Genomic DNA, 24,401 nt, shown 5'->3' on the forward strand with positions numbered 1-24,401 from the left:
AATGAGGCAGATGGTTGCATTTTTTGAAAACTTTGAGAAACTTTGTTCTGTAAAAGTAATCCCTTTCGGATCGACATGTTTTACCTCGTAGTGTGTAGAATGGTGATAAACACTGCAGATACTCTGTAGAAAAAGTGAGTAGTGGTGTTTGTGACTTTTTTGAAAGTAAAAATGTCCTGCAAATGTGTTGACAGTCTGTTTAGAACCTCTGAGAATTAACAATGGCCTGTCTGGTCTGAGATCTTTGTGGGAACTTCATAGAATTTGTCTAGAAATTTCTTCTTCAAGAAGGGTAAGAAGCTGTCTGTGGTCACTAGTCTTGAGAGTACTAGTTCGTATGTCTCCTGTTTCTGCTGATGGGTAAACCTCTGTGGATACTCCTACAGGGATTCTGTGGGACATCTATTTACTTCTTCCTCACTTCTTTCTTAACCACCTCTTGGTAAGAAGACTAAATAGCTGCTTTCAGTAAAAGTAAGTTGGCGTAAACCTTCTAGCAGGCTCTTAGCAGTTTACCCCGTAACTCTTCCTTGCAGTTCACAGCACTTGGAGCATGGTTATATAAGTAAGAGGAGCAAGCTCTGTAGTGTTAAGGGTGAAATGATCAACTGACAAGAACATGAAATGAAGTTGCATCCAAACGGAACTGCTGTAAAAGTTAAAGTGTACAGAATGGAAATTACACTCCAAAGCATTTATTTCTATGCAAAGGATTTCTAGCAGTAGATCTGTTGGATTTTTGTGAGTCTGGGAGTTTTAGTGTTGTTCTTTGACTGTAGTTGGTATAAGCCAGGGAACAAATGCCTGGTTCCACTGGGGACCACAAGTATTTTGTTGCTCACCTTTGTTATCCCTCAATGCATTTCCTTTGGAAGACTGGTACTGGCAGTTTTTAAAGGTCAATTTACTCAAGGAGCCCTGGTTTTCCGGCTTCCTCAGTGTACAGCTGTAACGTGTATCACCAGATCACACAGGGATTGAGGTTGGAAGCCACTTCAGTCACCTTGTCCAGCCCCACAGCTTAAGCAGGGTCACCTAGACCTGGTTGCTCAGGACTGTATCCAGACGGCTTTTGAATCCATGTCCAAGGATGGAGACTCCACAGCCTCTCTGAGCTCTGTGCCAGTGCTTGGGTCACCCTCACAATAAAGTTTTCCTGATGTTCAGGGGGAATCTCCTGTTTCAGTTTGTTCCCTGGTCCTGTCACAGGGCACCTCTGCAAAAAGAGGCTGGTTCCCTCCCTCTTCAGTGCACCCTCCCACTGGCTTTTGTATGCACTGATTTGATCCCTGCAGGGTTTCCCTAGGCTGTCTTTCCCAGCCTTTCCTCATGTGAGAGGTACTCCAGAGGGTGGTTAGTGGCCCTTCACTGGACTCTCTCCAGCATGTTCATGTCTCTCTTGTACTGGGGAGGGAGCCTTGAACTGGACGCAGTACTCCACGTGTCTCTCCAGTGCTGCACAGAGCCCTTGACCTACTGGCAACACTCCTCCAAATGCAGCCCACAATACCATTAATCTTCTTTGCCTCAGAGGCCTATTGGTTCATCTTCAATTTGATGTCTGTCAAGTGCTCTGGATTCTTTTCTGCCAAATCTGCTTTCCAGCCAGTTGGCCTCAGCAGGTCTTAACACATGGGGTTGTTCCTGCTCCCTAGGGACAGGATGTTGCACTTCTCTTTGACCTACATGACTAGAAGGAGGGTGATAATATTTTGTATGAAGTTGTATGTTAATCAGAAAACTCCTAGAATTGAGTTGTTCTGTTGTGATTGATGCCAGTAAGTTACTCAAACAGGTGCCTGTAGTGTCAGCTTCTGGGAGGGAGACACTGAGAAGTCTATTCAGGACTGTTACCAGCTTTACCTGCCTTTTGGGTGATAATGGCAATAGAGTGCTGGCAGTGGTTGTTTATTTGGCCTTGGTGATTTTCAATATGATAGACAAACACTGTTAAAGGAAGGGGCTTGAAAGTGTCTGATCCTGCACTATGGCAGCACTGTGGAATAAAGGACCTTTTGAGTCCTTTGCAGACTTTTTTTTTTTGGTGAAATGATTGCACTTTCATGTACACTGACATTTTAGTCTAATTTCCTCAAGATGTACTTGTGCTGTGCTCTGAGTTCAGATGTTTGTGTTTGAGTTGCATCTTTGAATCATTAGCATTTGGGCAGCGGTTTGTGGAAGTTTTCCAACTAGCGGCTTCTTATAAACAGCTCTCTCTCCTGCCAATAACAGACTTGGTCTCTCTCCCATTCCCCAAGAAAGGTAATGTTCAGATAAGCAGGAGTACATTAACACATTTCCTCTATTTGGACACTGGCTTCTTACTATCTTGGTGAATCTGGGTGTAGACACTACTGAAGTTAATGGGATTTTGCTTCTGAAAGCCTTTCCAGACCTGTGTGTTTTTTTTCAAAGCACCAGCAGAAGCAGCAATCTGGGTTCTGCTAAATCTGCAACAATACATGACATGAGCAAGGCAACTGTATTAAAAATGTGGAGTTCACTTTTAAAATATAGACATTAAAAGAAATCTGGGAATGAACATGGAAAAACAGCAGGGCTCTGATTCTGTATTCATAGTTGTGGAAGTCTATCACTCATAGAGTAGGGATCCAGAGAGTTGCATAAATTTTCCCTGTTGAGTCACAGTTCTCTAATAGTGTTTTCAGAGATGCTTTTGTACAGAATTTTGAAAAATGGCAAAGTATTCGAGTAGTACCAAAAACGTATTTATTGGTTAGTTGTTTGGATTTTAAATCTCCATACAAGCCTGACTTAAGGAAAGGGAATGAAAAGAGGTGAACCTGTGACTTAAATAATCCAAGGGTAGATTTAGTCATTGCAAATCTTAGGTACCTTTGAGAATACAGGAAGACCTCTTCTGTTCAATTGCTACACAATTTTTCAGCAGTGGAGAGGAAATAATACATTTTTGCTCAAACTTTACTGCAGTGACTTACTGCCAAATAGAATGGAATTATTTAAAGTGTTAGGAGTCTTTGCTTTGTTAGAAAACACTGCTGCAAACAAGCCAGCTGTGCTAGAGCTTTTTTGGAAGACAGTGCTCTTCTAACTTGATATCCTAGAACTTGAGCAGACCTGTTCCCATAAAACCTCACATATGTTGATCTAAGTCATCAGCAGAATAGGAAGCTGCACTGAAAAGCAGAGTCCTTCATGCTTAATCCTGAAAGGTAATAAGTATATAATACTTTTTCAAATATTTCTGTATATTTATCCCCTGGAGGTGTGTACTCCTTAAAATTACCTTTTATGGACCTTTCTTGTGCTTCCAGAGCAGAGCAGCTTGTGGTGTGTCAGTTGTTAAGTGACAGAAAGCTCTATGTTCATGTTTGTATTCAGTGAGTTTGGAGCAAATAACATTACAGTCTTTCCTTTGTTTTTATAGCATTTGGATTAAAAGTAGAAGAATTAAACAGTTTACTTTTAGTTTTTTCCTGAACAGATCTGAGTTATCAAAAGTGCCGCTTTATCTTTTACACACAGATGTTCACTGTGACCAACCCAGAAGCAGCAGTGCTGTAACATCTCTGCGAAGGAGCACCCGGTGATTTGCCGGGTTTATACAGATCACACCTTTTTTAAAATACAGTGTGCAATTAAATTGCAGTCGAGATAAAAAGGTCGTGTTGGCTTGGAGATTCTTGATTAGCAAGGGGAGGAAAGGACATTGGGAGGTGTTGGTTTGAGTCTATGCTTTGTTTGAAAACAAAACCTCATTTTTTTTGAAAAGAAGGCTGAAAAGCTTTTACTTGGATTGCTGTCTGCAAATCTAAATGCTTGCCTTCATTATCAGTACTTGTAAAATTGATGGTTCAGGAAGGCTTTAGAAAATAATTTCCCTGAAGAGGCACCAATGTAGCAAATGCAAATTAAAAACAGAATTACTGACCTTTCAGTATTACACATAGCAGAATAAGCAAAAAGTGTGGAGGGACACATGGCATTCCATCCACCATTCCTCCGTTACTTTGAGGCTTTACTTTTGGGAGATGGGGAGCTAAGAATTTTTGGATATCTAACACCATATCTCAAGTTTTAGGTACATAGAGTTGAGTAGTCTAGTGGATCTGGTATCAGAGAAGTGGAAAAAGTAGTGATAGGATTATTTTTATCATTAAAATCTTTGTATTTAACCAAAAGTCCAGAAGACAAGCAGGATGGAAGGCTGTGTGTTGTGTGTCTTGTTTTGATTTTGTTCAGCAGCCCATTCCCTCCCAAGGCAATGAATGGCTTCTCTTTATTATGAGCTGTACTTTTATTTGTAATGCCTAGAGAAGTTGATATGATATTTTGAAAATACGTGTAAAAATATACTTGTTATGAAAAAAGTTCTGCTAATTGTGTTTGATTACAAATGCAGTCAAATCTAGTTTTCCATATTTTTCTTCTATTAGTGGTTCTTGAGTGGAAGGGGAAGGAGAGGTAGATTACAGCTGGTCATGATTTTCCTCTGTAATGTCATACCATTATTATTTACTCTTTCACTACTTTAGCTCTTATTTTAAAGGCTACTTTGACGTTATTGGTAGACTGGTATCTGGGATATTGGTAGATTGGTGTGGGGGATATTTTCTTTTTCCGCAGTAACTGTGGGAATAGCAGCTTTTTTTCTCATCACTCTTCATCCTTTTTCTTTAGATGTAAAATGCTAACTCAGTTCCTGTTTTTGTATAAACTAAACCAAACTGACTCAAAAACTTTAAGCAATACTGACATCTGATAATTTTTTGCTACACTTACTTGCAATCCCAGACACTGTTTTATCTATCATATTTTGAAGCACCTAGTTGGATCAAGCTGATGACTAAGTTTGCTAACTCTGTGTCAGATATTATCTGTTATCGTACAGGTTCATTTGGGGTCTGGTGAAGCAGATTAGTGTTGCAGTACAATTTAGGAGGCACCAAGTAACATGTAATATGGGATGAGAGTTAACCATCCATCATTGTTAGCACTGTGGAGGAAAAGTAGGGAAGAGACTCATGTCCATGAATACCTGCCTTTCCAGCTAAAAAGACTCTGGAGTTGGGTTCTGTGGATTTGCAGCTCTGAAAGAAAAAAGCATTAAACTTTAACAAATTACAATTTTCGTAACTATTTCTTTAAATCCTTGCTAGTTTCATAAACACTATTTTAATAAAGCTTGAGAAACCTTGTGATAATAAAATCAACAAGATGTGGCAGAACAATTACCTTCTATTATCTATATTCTTTTTTGATTCTAAACAATAACATATTGTTTTATTTTTACAGATGACTATGGATGAGAAATATGTGAACAGCATTTGGGATCTTCTGAAAAATGCAATCCAAGAGATCCAGCGTAAGAACAATAGCGGTCTCAGTTTTGAGGAGCTGTATAGGAATGCATATACAATGGTGTTACATAAACATGGTGAAAAACTCTACACTGGACTAAGAGAAGTGGTCACTGAGCATCTAATAAACAAGGTTTGTCATTTTATTAATTAAAATGAAGTATCTTATAGGAAAGAATTCTGAACAGTTATTTAAAGGACAAAAAAAATCTAACTGTTATGTTGCCTTGTGTTGCAATTGTGTAGCTTCTCTCAGAAACAGTAGCATAGAGCTAACACCCAGCTCAAATGACTTCATGTTCCAGGTACTGTTTTTTGTGAGTTACTAATGGAGGACAGACCATAGAAAGTGTGTGAAAGTGTATAACAGGAAACAACTTTTGTTGAAGAATAACTGTTGAGAGCTGGAGATCTTTTTTTTTTTTTTAAGGTTTGTGGCCTTTTTGGTGGCATTTTGTGATTTTCTTAGGCCAAATTTTGGGTTGGTTTTGAGTCAGTTTTTTCATTTGTGGAACAAAATAAATACCAGCGTAAGAACCTGTTTGTTATGGGCTAATGAACTAATTCACAAGTTAATGAGAGAGCTGTGCTAGGATTATGCTATTTAAAGAGGCAGTAGGCACTGTTCAAAAACATCAGCTCAGCAACAACAAAAGTCCTGAGTAGTCTGTATTCTATCATTTTGGCCCTTGCAAAACCATGTAATTCGGTCAAAATGACATGCAGAAACTTCTTGTTTCTGAAGAGGTATCGTCGGAGAAAAGGACTCTTTAGGTCTCCTGTTAAACCATGGAACCACCTCTCCTGTCTTTGAGAGAAGAGTTTAGAATTGATTTAATAAGTATGTAATTGAAAGAAGTTAAAACACACTTTTTAGGAGTCCATGTAATATTTAGGGATAATAGGAATTCCAAGTCTGGAGAGATGCCTGCCTTGCTCCATATCACTCTGATCTCATATACTGGCTGTTTTTACAACATCTGAAAAGCAAAGTCGTACACCATCATGTGTGTTGGATGATTATTTATGGCTGAATTACAGGGAATGGATGCGAGGTTTATGTCTAAATAATGCAGAATTCTTGGGAGTTTTTTGTACGTTCCAACTGGAGTTACTGAAATGTGTTATTTTCTTTCTAAAATCTTCGTTTCAAAGGTGTGCTCTGAACTAGTATACTCTAAAACTGCTTCTAACATGGACTTTTTTACTGTTGCACGAGAGGACACATCCTGTATGAAGTGGCTGGATAATTTATGGCTCTTTTCTATAATTGTAGCACATCTGTGACTCTCAAACTCTTCTTTTTTCATAATCTGTGCATGCATAATCTGTACTATTCATATAAAATGTGGCAAATGTCTGAGACTTTTTGTGCCTTTATATGCCTATGTTTACAGTCTGTATGTGATAATATGACACTAAATTTTTATTATTCCTAGGCTTTAGTTTATCCTGGTTTAATTTGAGGGGAGCTGCTTTGTTACTAGGTATTCTGCAACTTCTTGTCTTAGTTCCTAGCTATTTTGCATATTAAAAATTATCAATTTGCAAAATAAATTATTCTGAAGTGCTGATTGTGGAAAATTAACAAAAGAGCAGAAGATCCTGAGTTTGTACTTTCACTGCACTGGCTGAGAGGACTGCACAAATAGCAGTGTAGACCAGTGCCTTTCTGACACTTAATACTATCATATCTTATGCTTTAAAAAAAAGTCTTTTCCAATGACCTAGTATTCTGATCTTTAGTGTGATTCAGCAAATTATAACCGTGTGTATGGGTATCATAAACATAGATGACCATAGTTAGCCATGATAAAAAGGCTAACTACTGAGTTTTAGTAGTTAATTGTTGTAAAGTTTAAAAGGCTAAATTATTCTGATGATGCTGTCCTATAAATTAAATAATCCCAGGAACAGACTTTAAAAAAAAAAAAAGTGACTTTTGCCAAAAATTTCTGAACAATAAAGAAAACTTCTGTAGGCTCAAAGCTACTTCTTGTCCCTTTTGAGTATTTACTTAGGGATATTATGTTGAGGTAGTTATAGATGGAAGTATGGAAAAATAGTGCATTGTTTACTAAGAATAGGATCCGTTCTATAATGACATCTTATATTTGTGCCATTAGTACTTGTGGTAAGATAGATTAAAAAAAGTTTTGTTTAACCTCACACTTTGTCACAGAAAATTTAGAATAATCTTTTCTGTTCACTGTTTCTTCCCAAGGGCAATTCTCTGTTAAATTTTAAGTACCTAATAAACAATAAATCCTCTCATCACAAGTCTTTGTAAACTTCTATTCAGAGACTCAATGGTGAATGCTAGAATTTAGGAGAGGGAGATTTTGCCAACTGAAATGTTCATTAAATTTCATAACTTCTATAAAAATAAAAATGTGCAGAAGTGAGTCAGTTTTTACTGAAGAACTGCACTCAATTCAGGGAGCACTGCTGAGGAGCCAAACACAAATTTGAAATTGCTGGAATCCTTGAAACATTATTGTCCTTTGCTGTCGACATCTGCTGATTATCTTTTTACAAAAAAGCTACATTCCTGTGGTATTCCTGTCATGCTGGTTAATTTAGAATAGATGAAGAGACTGGGTAGAGGCAACATGTATGTTCAGATGTTTTTACAAATAGCTTTAAAGCTTGGAAAGCACAGGCTTGTATTGTTGGTGAGGCATGGTTAGGAGCTGTATTTACACTGTATGCTTATTTAACCATTAGTAGAAAGTTGTGCTTATTCAGCATTTTAATTAGAAACCAAATACTTTTCTTATAAGCATTTAACTTCTCAACAACAGGACGTAACACAGTGTACTGTCCTTACAGCCTGTTTAACTGTAAATAAAATGATAGGTGCAGATGGAATCAATACAAGGTACATTCCAGCAAGCAAGTTACTGTCAAGTGTACTTGGTTTTGAACTCGCACACCCTAATGGCTTGTAAGTACTAATCACCAGGTTCTGGCTTCATGATGAGGGCAATAGAAAGGCAGGTACTCTGCATCATTGAGAGGAGTCAGCTGTCCTGAACTACCCTGTTTTTACTACGAGGTAAGGACATGCTAAAACTTGTCTTTACCTGTGTATTGACATCATTATTTAAGTAGGGTACAAGTAGACCTATTTAAAAATACAGTTGAATTTTGAAAGTACTGAAGCCTTTCATCTTAATTCAAGTATTTAATTCCTGTTTATCAGGTACATCACTGATTTCTCCCTTTCTTGCCCATTGGTAGTCTTGTAACTTGATGTGGACGGTCTTCCTTCACAGCTCTCAAATCTAGTTTGTTTCTTCTTCATACAAATGTTAAATGTTTTTTTTTAAACAGAGCTTAATTTACAGTTCTCTAAACCATTTGACAATGAGCAACATCACTTGTGTTACAATAAACAAAAATCTCAATGTTAAAAAGTTTACAGGATAATATTCTTGAAGTTCCTTTTATACATAAGTCTATGGGACCTGATGAGATGCATCCTGAGTCCTGAGGGAAGTGGCTGATGTAGTTGTCAGGCCACTCTTCCTGATACTTGAGAAGTCATGGCAGTCAGGTGGAGTCCCAGGTGGCTGGAAAAGGGGAGACATTGTACCCATCTCTAAAAAGGGTATAAATGAGGACCCTGGGAACTACCAACCTGTCAGCCTCGCCTTTGTGTCCAGGAAGATCATAGAACAGGTCCTCCTAAGAGCTATGCTAAGGTACATGGATGACAGGGAGGTGATTTGGGACAACCAGCATGGCTTCACCAAGGGCAGGTCTTGCCTGGCCAACCCTGTGGCCTTCTATGATGGAGTGACTACCTTGGTGGACAAGGGAAGGGTTACAGATATAATTTCTCTGGACCTCTGTAAAGCCTTTGACATGATCTCCCACAACATCCTCTCTAAATTAGATAGAGATGGATTTGATGAGTGGACTGTTATATGGATAAGAAATTGGTTGGACAGTTGTATCCAGAGGGTTGCAGTCGCTGGCTCAGAGTGCTGATGGACATCAATGACAAGTGGTGTCCCTCAGGGTCCATATTGGGACCAGGGTTATTTAATATCTTCATTAATGACACAGACAAAGGAATTGTATGTACCCTCGAGAAGGCTTTGGGGTGACCTAATTGTGACCTTCAGTACCTGCAGAGGGCCTACAAGAAAGATGGAGAGGAACTTTTTACACTACAGGACATGTAGTGACAGGACAAGAGATAATGGCTTCAGACTGAAAGAGAGTAGGTTTAGATAAGATATTAGGAAGAAATTCTTTACTGTGAGGCTGGTGAGACACTGGCATAGGTTGCCCAGAGAAGCTGTGGATTCCCCATCCCTGGAAGTGTTCAAGGCCAGGTTAGATGGGGGTCTGAGCAACTTGGTCTAGTGAAAGGTGTCCCTGCCCATGGCAGAGGGTTTGGAACGAGATGGTCTTTAAGGTCCCTTCCAACCGAAGCCATTCTATGATTTTTATGCACACATCATAGTCTAGTGAAATCTAAACCCATGACATGCAACATACCATAAACATTCTATAAACTGTGTGTGTGTGACAAAGGAGTTCAGTGATTTGTTGGCCAAGCCCAGTACAGTCTTGTTGATTTTTCTGTGCAGTGTACATCAGATTCAGAGATGTAAAGGACTGTCCTAAACTTAAATGGACTGAAATATGCTCATTTGGGGAGACACTAGAGCATTTCTGAAAAGAAAGAGGTGCTTGGGGTATCCTCATGTCCTGCAATATGTCTTGCTCTTACCAAACATCTCTGCTGCTGTGCCAGAATTGATACAGCTGGTGGAGTTTGGTAGGGACAGTACCTGCTATTTCAGAATAATAATACAGGCAAGCATGCAAGAAAGCGTTTTTTGGGGAGGGCACAGAGCTGGTCTCTGTGGCAGTGTTAAATGCAGAAGGAATTGTGTGGGATGCTGGTGCAGAAGGAAACATGTCTGCTCTGGGACTCAAAGTTATGTCTGGGATCCTTTGCAAGCTTTAAAATTTGCTATTGTGGTGTCACAGAGAGAAGGGGAGAGATAAGAGAGGCATCTCCTACAGTGAATTTGAAATTATTTTCATAACATCAGTGAATAGGGAGGAATGACACAAGAAGTTGTGTAGGAGGTGAATTACCCATTGAGCATTAGGTTGTACTGTAAGCCTGACTGACAATGTATGAAGTGTTATCTGCCTTTATATTTTCTTAATGGTGTTTTCAGATGATCTTTTGCAAGTCTACTATTATATAGAGGGCAAAAGAATGTGAGGGAATTGCCAGAAAGTAAGTAGCAGTTCAGAATCATCAGTATTCTTCAGTGTTGGGTTGTTTTTTTTTCTTTCAGCAGTAGGATAGCAGCTGCAGGGATGAACAGACATTTCTGGTAAAGTCATAGTTAATCTGTTATCTTACTTGGGACTCTTAAGATTTTAGAATGGTCTTTTAGACTACTTGGATTTTTGTAGAAGGTAAAGAAACTCCATAATAAAAGTTTTGAAGGCTTGAGACCTTAGTTCAGAAAGTGCTGTTCTCTCCTGCTGCTCCCCATAGAAGGTTTTGGCTGTCCTTACAGTAGTGGAAATTACATAATTGAACTATTTGTGCTGCTGCATCAGGCCAGGCACTGTAAGAGAGAAAATACTAGGCCATAAGTCTGCTTTGTGTACACTTGATAAAGAGTTATTTAAAGGTATTGAAAGCTTCTGCCAACTATTCTTAAGAGAGTGGGGGGAGGGTTCTGTATTTCCTGAAGATCTGTATCAAAATGCAGTTGAGCCTGAAGTTGTACACTGAATTTCATCCTTGCAACTATAAGAAGACCTTACATAGATTATGAAGCGGCTAATTTATTTTCAAATAAGTCTTTATATGGACATTCCTATTTAAACTGACTTCCCTTGCCAATTTACTGTATAGCTGCAAATATTGTCATAGAAATCACTACAAGCTTCACTAATTCATAGTAACATTCTGCTGATAAAAATCTTTGAGACTGAGATTTTCCTAAGGCTTTGGAAGAGTAGCAGCTGTTTCTCTGAAGGGCTGTCTTCTCTTGTAGAAGAGTGTGGATATCCAGGTTTTTTTACTTCAAATCATTTATTCTATCGAGGTGGTTTGACTCTGCATCTTTGCATAGCTAAGATGTTATGTGTGTTATAGTAGTTTTCCTGTAACATTGTTGTATTCATGGGCTATACAAGGAATGTTTTGAGCACTTATTAACTAGACAGCTGCTGTAAGCAATAATTTGGGTGGTTTTCGTAGCAACTAAAAGAACAGCTTCCCAAACCTTTCTGCAGCTTAAAATAAACCTTGGAGGATGTCACTGAGAAGAGATACTCTTAAAGTAGTTCTGTTGTACAGCACCCATTCCTGACTTTAAAACACATTTCCAGAAAGCCACATAATATTCTGTATGGAGCAGAGGTGGCACTGCTGTTGAGTGTTCAGGTGTCTGCTTGGAAGCAATTCATCACTGCTACCTGGTGGCAAGAACCCCCTTTTGCTCCCAGTTGGTGCGGGATTTGGCACTGGCTGGCCCAGTAGCATTAGTGTGATGGATTTGTGCAATCACAAAGGCACACTGACTCTTTGTTGTTCGGAAAAAAGTGTCATAAAGGTAGTGTCCCTGGTTATCTGTGCTTAAAAGCCAGTCATGCTTTGGTAAATTTTAGCTGTGCGGGTGATCTACCAAACAATGTTTTCGATGTTATGACATACTGGCCAAAGAAGTGAAAGCAACCATGTCACATGTGTTTCTCTTGTTCTGATAGGTTCTGATACTCTTCACAAGTATGTCTGCTGAAGTTTTTAATGCATATTTATGTTCTGGCTAAAAACTACATAGATTGGATGTTAACAGAGCACACATCTGGGAGACCAAAGGGTAAATGATGATCGTGATCAGAAAGAATGAGGCAGCTAAGCAGTGCTTATAACTACATATCATGTTTTCCAAAAGTAAAAAGGAGAGGCCTTGCTCAGGTCTGCAGAGTGGGTGTTTGAAGATTTCAGAAAGCTTTGAACAACCTACAGATAAATATATTGCCTAGATTCAGGAACAAGGTCAATATTGTTGGGATAAGCTTCCAGAGGTTCTTGAGAAGAGACCATTGTGTCTGTGTGATGTGCCATGCTCTGTCTCTGGTTTGCTTATCTAAGTTTATGGAGTATATATATAGTAGTGTGGCAGACAGAATTCCTTGTTATGCTGGTTTGGCCTAATAACTTCATAAAACTTTAACAGAATGAAGTCTCTCAGGTGGTTGAATGTGATGTTGGTGCAGCTTGTGGCTGCTTGCTGTGTGTCTTTTATTTTTCTCTTTGAATTCTCTGTGCTGAAATTTGCACTCACCCAACCATAAGTGCAGATCTGTAAATGTGAGAATACATTCTGTCGGGTTACAACGAGGGCAGAATATATTCTTCATGTTATGTCAAAAATCAATTCCTGCATTTTGTTAACTCTGGAATAATTTTTTTACATTCCCATGGGTTTCTCCTTTACATGAGTTTAAAACTTGAGCACTGTAGTATATTTCTGCTGCATAAAATCAAAATATGAAACTGGATACTCTTTTTTTATTAGCAGGAGTAGTAGTGGCAAAGAGGCATAAAGTCTGAAGTTGAGACAGATGAATCAATGAGCAAATACATTTGTATAAACAAAGATGACTTTTTTTTCTCATTGTTGGAGAGTATGGACTGTCAGTGTAAGAATCTGGTCTTTACCAAGTGATGGTTGTTTGCTGTAACTTTATGCTATCTCAATTTGTCTCTCTGAATGTCATCATGGCCAATTTTCCACCTGTACTTGTTCCTGTTTGTAATATTGACTGCTACTACCCAGTATTCTGAAATTACTTGTGATAGTAAAGTTAGCATTACTTTAAACACTATAACATAGGAGATAAAACCTTTGAAGAGTTGTAAAAAAATACTTGTAACATTTGAGATTTCAGGAATTCCTTTGAAATTTAATACCCATGTTTATTTTGTTCTTCTTGGTTTTAGTCTGATTTTTCTTACATGTGTGAAGTCATATTTTTCCACAGAAAAGTGGAAGTACAAGATAGGAATGGTCAGGACCCAGGGAAAGCAAGAAGTTGTTCACAGTATTCAAGTTCATAGAGGAGCAAGGAAATTTGTGCTGAAGCTAAATTTGTTAAGATTTAAATGCTGCAGGAGAAACTGACTTGAGTTTATGGCAATGTATTATTTTTTTTGCTTCAGGTGCGAGAAGATGTGTTAAACTCCTTGAATAACAACTTTCTACAAACACTAAACCAAGCGTGGAATGATCATCAAACGGCAATGGTGATGATTAGAGACATTCTGATGTACATGGTGGGTATTCTGCTATTTCACACATTTAGCTGTGCAGTAAATTGTCTTTTGACAAATCCAAACAAATAAAATGGAGAGATGAAAAGCAAGGCTTGTTTACCACTTTTCCCAAGACTGTGCTCTGTCCCTTGTTTTGAAATTCCCATGCAAATACTCTTGTATGCACAGGTGTTTGACAAAATGTAATTGGTTTCTTCTTTTAGATTATCTCATTATCACTTGAAAAATTAATCTCAAAAATGGTTGAACTTTGCAGTTCCTAAAAACTAAGCTGGTCAGACCCATTCTGGCAGATTATAGAAGTGACTTGCATGTTGTAGTTCACACAGCAGTGTTTTCTTACTGTGGAAAGCATGATGGTGTAAAGTCTCCTCAGACTTCCAGTGTAGTTGTTCTTTAAGGTTAAGGATTTGAAGAGGATAACTTTGGTACAGTGTGTGTCCTTGAATGTTAAATTCTAACTGAATCCTTTCCTGTTCATATAGAGCTTGGGTACAAGATTGGGGTGTACATAGATGAGAATGTGATCTCTGGTTGCAGGCTTGCAATTTCTTACCTATAGTAAACAAAAAAGGCTTTTTTTTGGAGAGAAGGCCTGACATTATTGTCTCTGGATTGTGTTATGCTTTAGGTAGTTGGTATGTATTTAAATTCCCATAATGGTGGGCATGCTCTAGGATGCAGGAGAGTATTTTTGCTTAGCTTCTAACCAAAGGCTTTGACTTGACAAAGAAGAGAAAAACTTGTTGAGATGCTGTGGTTTTTTATATAAAATAATTTTTTGCCAAAATATCATACTAAAGATAGTACTTTATGCAGTATTAGACAGTGAAGGACAGACGATGATGGTAATTTTTTGGTCAAAAATGGTAATTAACTGGAATTGTGCTCTATCTGCTGAAAAACTGGAGTTAAGAGCTCATCTTGTAGCTGTTAAAGATCTCACCCTGTCACACTGACCATGTTTTTATTGGCTGTGAAGTCCTCTTTGGTTAATAAGCTGCTAAAAGTTAAAGAATTTGGAGTAATTAATAACGTGATTATTTTTTAATGGATTTAGTGGCCTTCATGTTGAGGGTTGGTTTTGTTTTATTTCAGTTGGGAAAAGACCAAAATCTAGAGGGCTGGATAAAATGCCTTCAAGTGACACTGAACGACTTGTGTATTTTTATCTTGCCGAAAGGAAGATGGAGAGATTATTTTCAAGATGTGCTGTCTTTGCTGTGAGAAATCCTGGAATCTCTAATCTGTTTGTGAAGGACAAATACAAATCAATTGCTGCAAGATGCAACTAGGCAAGTTCAAGAATAGTTAAGGATTAGATTAATCTACCAAAGCTAGTGGTGAATTTTTAGAAACGTTAGAAGATGGAATCCAGAGCTTTCCAGGGGAGTAGCTGTTGTGTCTTAGCCAAATATTATTTCAATTATTTCAAATATTATATTATTTCAATACAGAAGGTTGCTTGATACTCCAAGGTAATGGGTAATGCAATGTTATCTCCTACTCTTAAAATCAATAAATTTTTGATCCTTCAAACAGTGGCAGAGAAAACTGGCTTATCAGCTTTTCCTGTTTCAGTGTGTTGACCAGTATATTAAGGACCAAAGGGTTCCCTCTTTGAGGAAGGGATACATACTGCAGTTACCACTTCTGGGGGAAAAGGAGAACTGTTTACCAGTTTACCAAGTATTTTTTGCACTCAGAGAGCAATGCCTTGACTTTGGTTTAAAGCTTGTGAGTGCTGTTCAAACATCCAGACAGCCTTTTGTTTTCCACCGAAATTTCAGGAGATGGAAACCTGCAGCATTCCTACGAGTGCAAATTGAACTTCATGGGTTATCTTTTAGATTCAGAACAGAATAATAAATAAACTTTCATACCTCTGGACTATATACCCTTCCTTGTGCTGTTTGACAGTTCCTAATTATTTCAAGTGGGTGTTCAGTTGAGCCCTCTGCTTGACTAATTATTTGCCTTCCATTGATTTTTTTTTTTACTTGTACCAAAATACAACAAAATTTTCTTCCAAAATGCTTATATAAACTTGTCAAACTTTAGGAGTGGTGATGTCTGTTAAACCTCTGTAACGAGGAGCTGATGCAATGGGCAGACTCCCTTCTTTTCTTTGACTTGGAGGGGCATAAGACAGATTGTCAATCGAAAATACATTGAAGTATAAGCTGTGGTTTAAAATAGGATTATTTTCAAAGATTTGCAGTTTCATCTTTGTCACTGGGATGTCATCTTGAGTCAAACACAATTCTCTTCATTCAAAAGAGACTTTAGAGCAGGAAAACTCCAGTCTTGAGTATGTGTTCATCCCAAAAGTTTGGTATTTTGGAAGTTAGTTTTGTGGCTGCTAGTGCCACAAAATCATACAGTGACAGAACACCTGTGAAAGATGAGACCTGACTGCTCTTCAAAGAAACTATTTGGAAGAATTTTATAAAATAAGGAATGATTTGTTCTTTTATTATGTTGAGTCTGAGTGACGTGTAAGATTATAGTGATTTGCTTATGTCAGAAGTTGTTTGTACGCTTTTATTCAAGCGCAGCTACTATAACTGACATGAAAAATATTTTATCTAAAAAAACCAAATACTGTATAAACTCAGTCACCAGGCACTGTTAATTGATATGCTTGTGTTCTACCAGGAGAAGTAGATGCAATTATCATATATTTGTAAGTAAAGCATAACCCAATCCTTCTCTTATTTTGTAGGCCATCTCAATTACCCATCAGTTTCAGGAAATGTACCTATTGCCCAACAGACCATGTGACATCAGTGAAAGTAAAACATTTAACATCCTCTTGAATTCTGGTCTTACTCTCTTAAATTCTTACCTCAGCCTAGTGATTGTACATCTTGAACTAAACTCTATCTGTTTTAATGCCACATGTGTTTTCCAGCTTTGTTTCACCCATTGGCTATCATACGATTTAAGTCAAAACAAACACCTCTCCAACCCACCTTAATCTCTTTCCCCTATTTAATTTTGCTACTTTTGAAATAAAAATAAATTCAACTAGATCTTTTTTAGAAAGGCATGAGTTTTGCACATTGGGGTTTCTGCATTATGATACTTAATGACTAGAATACTTGCTGTTTGAGGTTTATGGCAGGATTTCATTGTATATACAGAACCTCTTCAACAAGCACTAAATTAGCTTGTCTCTTGTGATACTCTCTGGTGAAAGTCTGTTGGTTTCAGGTCTGTTGCAGGTGTAGTGTGTGCTTTTGTAACCTTTTGCATAGTAAAGATTTGTCGTGACTTTATTGAGACATTCCAGTTTCCACAACTGAATTTCAAGTCTATGCAGTTCCAGTGTATGTTGTAGGATACAGCACTAGCTCTCTTCCTTTTGCTTTGCATGTTTAGGCTACAATAATCAGTGCCAGAGTAGATGTAATACTCTCCATAACTTCATGGCACCGTCTGCAGCGAGCAGTGAGGCACCAAAGCACCCAAGTCATGTTCTAAGTAGCATCTTTGCTGAGTCAGGTCACGTACGTGTTGAAGCAGTGAAATGATGCACTACAGTTGGGCATATCTGAAATTCAGCCTCACAGCAGCAGTGTACATAAGCATGTCCACAATGGGTTTATTTAACTGCTGTATGTAATGGTAGCAGTGGAGGTGCAGTTGTTGGGTCTTCAAGCAACACTGAGTGTGAGAATTCTTAGAATGTGTAATGGAAACTGGGTTAAACTGGATTCTGTGGTGTTCCTTCTCTATTACTTGTACTTGCTGAATTTAAAGCAATTTCAGGTATGTGAGTGCAGCAGTCACACCCCTGGCTGTGTTATAGGCATATGGGCAGTGCCAGTTACACACCATGAGAAATGAACAATTGCTCCTGCAAATACAGCTGTGTATTTTTCAGGGGGCAGAGAATTCCATTCTCATCCGTACTGTGCACAAAGATAGTGTCTTTTTTTTTAAGCCAGCACTGACAGATTGGATATGCGAGTTTTGACCTCAGGGCATGTGACTCTTACTGTCCATACCTTACACACAAGTTATTAAAAGGGAGAAAGTGTTGTTTTTATTTCCAGAATCAAAGACACTTACTATATATACATACTCAAGGGTGTCTGAAGGCTGCACCATCCAGGTAATGCATCTGTGCAGAGATGGGCAAAATGTGGCTGGTGATATTTTACAGCAGGTAACTTTAGTTCAGATCAGAATTATTCTGCAGTATAAGCAGGACTGTAGTTTATGAATAATTGCTGTCTGAAACTCCACCCTTGTCTTCTGAAAGTTACTTTTACCTTTAATAACCCGCTGCTTCTCCCTGTGGGAGGTGATTGCTGTGCAGTAGTGTGTAGCCTCATCAGTCAAACCTGTTCCCCACTGGGCCTTTCTCTCTATGATTCCTTTTTTTGGACTGGGAGAGCTTCCAGTAAACAGTAAATGTGATCTGTTACCAAGGGTGAGCAAATCAGCAGTATCAGAAATGTTAATGTTGCTGCTCTGATTTGGGTATTGTAGAGTGCTCTGGCTTACTACAGAGGCGTGCTGATACACTGAGAGGAGTTTCTAGTGCAGTTACTATTTTGTGATGGCACTGTTTAGCACTGCCACAACAGAAGCTATGCAGATGAGTCATGGCTTTAATCCTTTTAGATAGCCTGCTGCCTGTGCTTTAGAGGCCTGAATATTTTTTGGGAATGATATATTCTTTTTTTCTCAAGTCACATAGTATATTAGACGTTACTTTTTAATTTGCTCTTTCATCTCTTTGAAAATATATTTTGTCTTACTTGAGAATCCCATTTACTTCTGTTCTTGATGCAAGTGTGTAAATAAGGAAGTGAAATAAACAACCCTGTTTGTAAATAATAAAAATGAAGTACATATTCCAAAGACCTAGACCACCATGTATCGCTAACTTCATGAGACCAACTAGTAAACATTTTGGTTTGAGGCAGGATTGAGCTTCCTTCACAAGCCACAGAGAAGGCATATCTGACCTGTTCCCAGCTTGTTTTTTTATTTAAATGAAGTGCTGCCTGTCTGAAGGGAGAGAGTGGGAAATCATTCATTAGTAGCAGAACCCAGTGTTTTGCTTTCCTCTGGTCACCATGTGGCAATCTGGCACATAATTAATATATGAAAACTTCACCATGTAAGTTCAGCTGCTAAATTGTGTGCTGTCTTTTCCTTCTGATTTTTTGTAATTGTGGAATTTATATAAACTTGTGATTTTGTAATCTTTTTTCCATAGTCTGAAGCATAAAATTTGTTCTTTTAATGGTTTCATTTTCTAGGTGTTTGAGTAGCTTTACTCTGCAATACTGAGTTCACACTTAAGATAGTTGACAGAACCAGTGGAGAAGCTGATCTTTATACGCAATTTCAAACATTGACCTTCATTCTTTATAGAATTTGATTTTTTATTATTATTTTGTTATAGCTATGTACATTCTCAGAAAACCATATCCCAGTGAGATTTTTGAGTGGGTACAAAACTCTTTAACTTTTTCTAATATCATTGTCCTGATGCTTAAATGGTAGCAAAGCAGTATTTTTAGTAATTAATCAAGCTATGATTTTAGAGGAATGGATTATTCCCTGTCAGAAATGAAGAAAAATAACTATTGCTCATCTCAGAAAAAGGTTGTAAAAGCTCACTATTTTTCTACTCTTAATGTTATTTTGAAGGGTCTTACCTGGTACAGCACTAGTGACTATTAAGCAAATACATGCATTTTCTGTCTACTAGTAACTTTATTAATAGCCTTCCTTTTCTAGAGAGTTGATGAGTTGGGAGAGAGGAATAGGAAAGAGGAGACAAATTTCTGGAGCCCTTCTGTGGGTGGCAATAAAAAATTCAGGGTCTGCTCAGTAGTGTCTCAGTCAACTCCATACGATGTATTTTGGGCAATGAGGTCTTGGAATGCTGATCTGAGGATCAGTGTCAGTTTGTAAATGTAGGTGCATAAAAAAGTAGATAGTTGAGGAACTTGATCATTCCTATAGACTGAGATTATGTAGGGAGATGGAATTTAAACCCATATTGAAACAAAAAATATTCTTCTTTTCCCATTCTTTTCTTTTTTGAGTGTTTGTGCACGTGTGCAATTATAATGAAACATAACATTTCCTCAAGTTGAATGACAGTGAATTTTTTTTCATGGGAGGGGAAGGGTGTCAACAGAAGTCCTTCTGTACAATTTTGCAGTACCAATCCATAAAGATTGTGACTGCAACTCTTCTCATTTTGGCTTTACTTTTTCTTCTGTTCATCTAATGATGCTCTTTCAGGAAATGTCACTGAATATTGCATTTTGTTTGCCTAAAAGGAGTGCTAGGAAGATGCATGGGGAGTTGGGGAAAAGTTTTAGGAGAATGAATTAAGATCAGAAAGGGGTGGATGGAAGGGGTTTGAGTAGGTAAGTAAAACCTCTTTCAGATTGTGCCCTGAATTTTGCCAGTAGTTGGAGGTTCCTCTGCACCCAGACTAAAAAGTGTCAAGGCTGTAGATTTGTTCTGCCATGCTTTAGCAGTAGACTTCCAGTGTAAATGAAGTTTTGGAAAATGGGGGACTGATTTTGAATTTTGAGGGTATTCATCATTTTTTTCTACAAAGAAAGGCACTGTACAGAAATAATTGATCTCTTTTATTTTTGCATAGCACAGATGCACTGAATTTACAGTTTTATTGCTGTGTGTGCCTTTGTAGGACCGTGTGTATGTGCAACAAAATAATGTGGAGAATGTCTACAATTTGGGCTTGATTATTTTTCGAGATCAAGTAGTTCGCTACGGCTGCATTAGGGATCACCTGCGGCAAACTCTGCTGGATATGATTGCAAGAGAAAGGAAAGGAGAAGTTGTAGACAGGTAAGATGTTTGTAAGTGACTGTCTTTAGTTATAAATAATAAGTGACTCAAGAACATACACAAACAATTAATTAGGCTTAAGGCTGCACAACTCAGATTTCTCCATAATCTAAAATATTTCTCGTGCATTAAGTTTTAGCATAGTGGTAAATGGGGAAGCTTGTTAATACATTTTTTTAATATTTATCATGTGGTTTTTATTTAAACTTTTGTTAAATGTCTCCATTACCACAATGTGCTGGAGCATTTGGTTATAAAGCGAAGTTTTGACAATTCTCTGCCTCTTGTTTGCTATCGTGTGTTTTCTCTGTATTGAGAGGTTGTTTAATTTTTTTGTACCTATTTATTTATTACATTTCCCCTTTTAATTCCAATTCCTTTTCCTTTCAATCCATTTGTTTCTTGGTAGGTGAGTTGCATCTCTAAACTTTTAAATCTGTTTCACAGCTTCTCTGGCAAATTTGGATGTGGAGTTTTGTGCCACACACTGCAGATACTGCAGCTGAGGGGACTTCAAATTTGCAAGTTTTCTTGTGCTTCTCCAGTTTCAGAACAGCTGTTGGGTGTGGGGATATGTAAAATCCTTGCTACTTTGGCTGCAGTTCTGTGACTGAGATTGCCCAACATGCAATTTATGAAGAGAAAGAATACTCCCTGGCTACAGCTGTGTATTGTCCCCTACTGCCAGGAAGTGGAATTTTTTTTCTGGATGCAGTTCCTTTGTTTTCATTAACTTGCTGATACATTTTTATTTTGGTGGGGTTTATTTTGTGTTTGGTTGGGGCTGTTTTGGTTTTTTTTAAACAGCCAACCAACAAAAAATACTTAAATTTTACACAGCAAATTCCATGTGTGCAATTATTTTAAATTGCTCAATTCTGACCTACACGTGCAGTTTTCTTTGAAGTAGTATTTTGGTTTATTTTCTTGTATATTGAAATATATTCCTCATAGTCTTGCAAGCTAGTAGAACTTGAGACCTGCTCCCTATCACTGCATTTAAAATATTTAATAAACATTGTCAGCTCTTTAGTTTTGAACAAAACCAAACAATGTTTCTGGTATAATTTTCTTGAAAATGTGTCACGTATCAAAACAGATTTAGAATGGACTTTCTATTACTATATTTTATTTAATATCATGTTACAAGTTGTTATTCTGCTGTGTACTCTGTTTTACAAGCATGTTGATTTCTCAAGTTGTTAACAACTTGCTTTTTGGCAGAGGCGCAATAAGAAATGCTTGCCAGATGTTAATGATTCTAGGTCTTGAAGGAAGGTCAGTCTATGAAGAAGACTTTGAGGCTCCATTTTTGGAGATGTCTGCAGAATTTTTTCAGGTATGGCAGTGTTCTAATCTCATGTTTGGAATGTTGTTGTAATTCCCTGGGATTGTGAGAATTGATGGTCCTTTAAATACTTGTTGCTTATTTGATGAGTATGTCCATATCCATTAAATGAAATAAGAAAAATAAGGGCTAACTTTGCGGGGGAAAAAGTAACACAGATTCTACAGGATTAGCATCATTTGAATGTAATTTTGAGCTGTGGGTGCCAATAACATGTGAAGTAATCATTATGCTAATCTTGTGCCTGCTGCTTTAGGCTATTTCATGCAACGGAGTCTACCCCTGCATTGCCCCCACAGTCTTTTTGAAATACCGGTAGCATGAAAGGTTCAAACTATTTCAGGCTGGGAAACCCGTCAAACTGCCTTGGAGGAAGCTTTTTCCTTCATAGTATCTGCATTTGTGAACCATTTTTTGTAATAAAATGAACTGAGTCAAGGAATTAAGCGTAAGCAAGTGGCTCTCCAGTTGTTGATCAGCCACCAAATAACACATTTTAAATATTCCCTGAGGCTTTTTTGTGAGATACTTTGAGGAGGAAAGCCAGTTGATTGCTTTTTGAGTGTCATCATGTTCATCTTGCTGGAAATTGTTATAAATTTTAAGAGCATGTTAAAAGATATCTAGATAAGATAATTTGTCAGTCTCCCAATTCTTATGCAGGATCAACTGGCTGACTGTTGTATGCTCTGATCTCCAAATTTTTTTGAAAAGCTGAATCATATGTTGTACAACCATTTAAATGTCATTGTGTACTGATTTTCTTTGGTGCTACATAAATTTAAGAAAACTAATTACTTTCATTTAAGTTCCATTTCTTAGCTCTGCCTTAAAAATAAAAAAATAAAACATTTTTTCACCAAAAGACTATGCTGACCAGTAAGGATAAAAACAGTTTGGCATGAAATAATGTGCTCAGCATTGTCACTAATGAGAATGATGACAACTGACATAAACTGGTATTTGAAAGGAATTTTTGCCTCTTCTCTCTCCCCATCATTCTGTTTTCTTTGGACCTGTGGCTAAAACTCTGGTTGGTAACTGGAAACTAGGCTGGCTTAGTATGAAAAATATAGACCTTGTTTATATTGCATGTACCCCCTTATGTAACACATTTAGCATAATAGAACCTTCATTTTGTGTTAAGTGTGTATGTAAATCTTGGGTGTATAATGTGTTGGACATGCTGTGTTTGATTTGAACTTGCTTATAAATGCTGATCTGACATAACTAGTATGTTTTCTTTTTCTCCTTTAAAAAAAAAGTCTAAAGTATTAATTTGTGTTAATCACAGATGGAAAGTCAAAAATTTTTAGCTGAAAACAGTGCTTCTGTATATATAAAGAAAGTAGAAGCTAGAATTAACGAAGAAATAGAACGGGTGATGCATTGTCTGGATAAATCAACAGAAGAACCTATTGTGAAAGTTGTTGAGAGGGAGCTTATTTCCAAGCATATGAAAACTATAGTGGAAATGGAGAACTCTGGGCTAGTTCATATGCTGAAAAATGGGAAGACAGAAGGTAAGACTGGGTCATGTGGGAGACAGAAATGTTTATGATACTGCTTATTGTTTTTAAACATTGGATAAGTCAAGCTTAATGATTGTGTTCCTGTGTAATTGTGAAAACACTTTGGTGGCTCTGTTCTGCAAACATCTGAGAATTACTTCAGCCTTTTAGAGGGCTCTTAAAACAGAGACTGTATGCTTAACTTAATTCTGTTTAGTACCAGTCACATGTACTTTTTTTGGTTAAACCAGGTATCTCGTAAAAAAAGTACAAATCTATTGCAGTGGTCTTTATTACCAGTTTTCCATGAGCCATTTTATTACTTCCATTCCTCTAGTATATAGCTGTCAAAATACATGAATTTTTTTTGGCAGTTATTCTAAAAAGTACTTGTGTAAAAGACAAACAGAAGCATTGCAGGACCAATTCTTGTGGAGAGAACATTGTTGCAGGAAGGAGTTGGCTGTTTTTAAAGGATAAGAAGCAGCTTATTGAACTGGTTGAAAAAAAAAGGCTTGGCTTGATTTGGTTTTCCCTAATAGAGGTTTATGTGGGACAGAGTGACTGAATGAAAGTTACTATGGAAAGAAATAGAACATAAGTTTCTAAAGCAGCATAATGAAGAGAGGGATTGTAGTATCTGTATTTAGAAAGTGGTGCTCACACTGAAGCCATGAGAATGGGGAACAGACTTGCTGCTTAGATTAATGGCCTTTGTTCATTAAAGCAGCTTCACAATTACTAGGTGATAGAGTGACAGAGTGAGCACATTTCCTATCTGTAAGAAAAGATAGTTACTGTATTGAAAAGGAAAGTGATGATACATTTTTTTTTCTTTAATATCCAGTTTAGATAGCCTTCAGGCTGAGGGTGCAAGGATATTGAAGGGTGTTCATAAGCTATAAGAATTAGTTTAACTTTTATAGGCCTTAATTTGATTGAGTTAAATAGTAGAGTGGAAATACTTGCTGCATTATGATAAGATTTTTGCATAAATGTGCAAGGATGGA

General features: G+C 37.6%; 1 protein-coding gene across 1 annotated transcript in view; it reads left to right on the forward strand.

The window, feature by feature from the left end:
- The window catches only part of CUL3 (cullin 3), a 56,625-nt gene that overhangs the window by 13,263 nt on the left and 18,961 nt on the right, over positions 1-24,401 (forward strand). Inside the window, exons 2-6 of the mRNA XM_027686269.1 lie at positions 5,281-5,478; positions 13,564-13,677; positions 20,372-20,532; positions 21,757-21,871; positions 23,175-23,403. Of these exons, the coding sequence (XP_027542070.1) occupies positions 5,281-5,478; positions 13,564-13,677; positions 20,372-20,532; positions 21,757-21,871; positions 23,175-23,403 (817 nt within the window). The remainder of the gene's footprint in view (positions 1-5,280; positions 5,479-13,563; positions 13,678-20,371; positions 20,533-21,756; positions 21,872-23,174; positions 23,404-24,401) is intronic.

This window comes from Neopelma chrysocephalum, unplaced genomic scaffold, assembly GCF_003984885.1.
Source record: "Neopelma chrysocephalum unplaced genomic scaffold, ASM398488v2 Primary Assembly neopelma1_70, whole genome shotgun sequence".
In the NCBI taxonomy this organism is placed as follows: domain Eukaryota; kingdom Metazoa; phylum Chordata; class Aves; order Passeriformes; family Pipridae; genus Neopelma; species Neopelma chrysocephalum.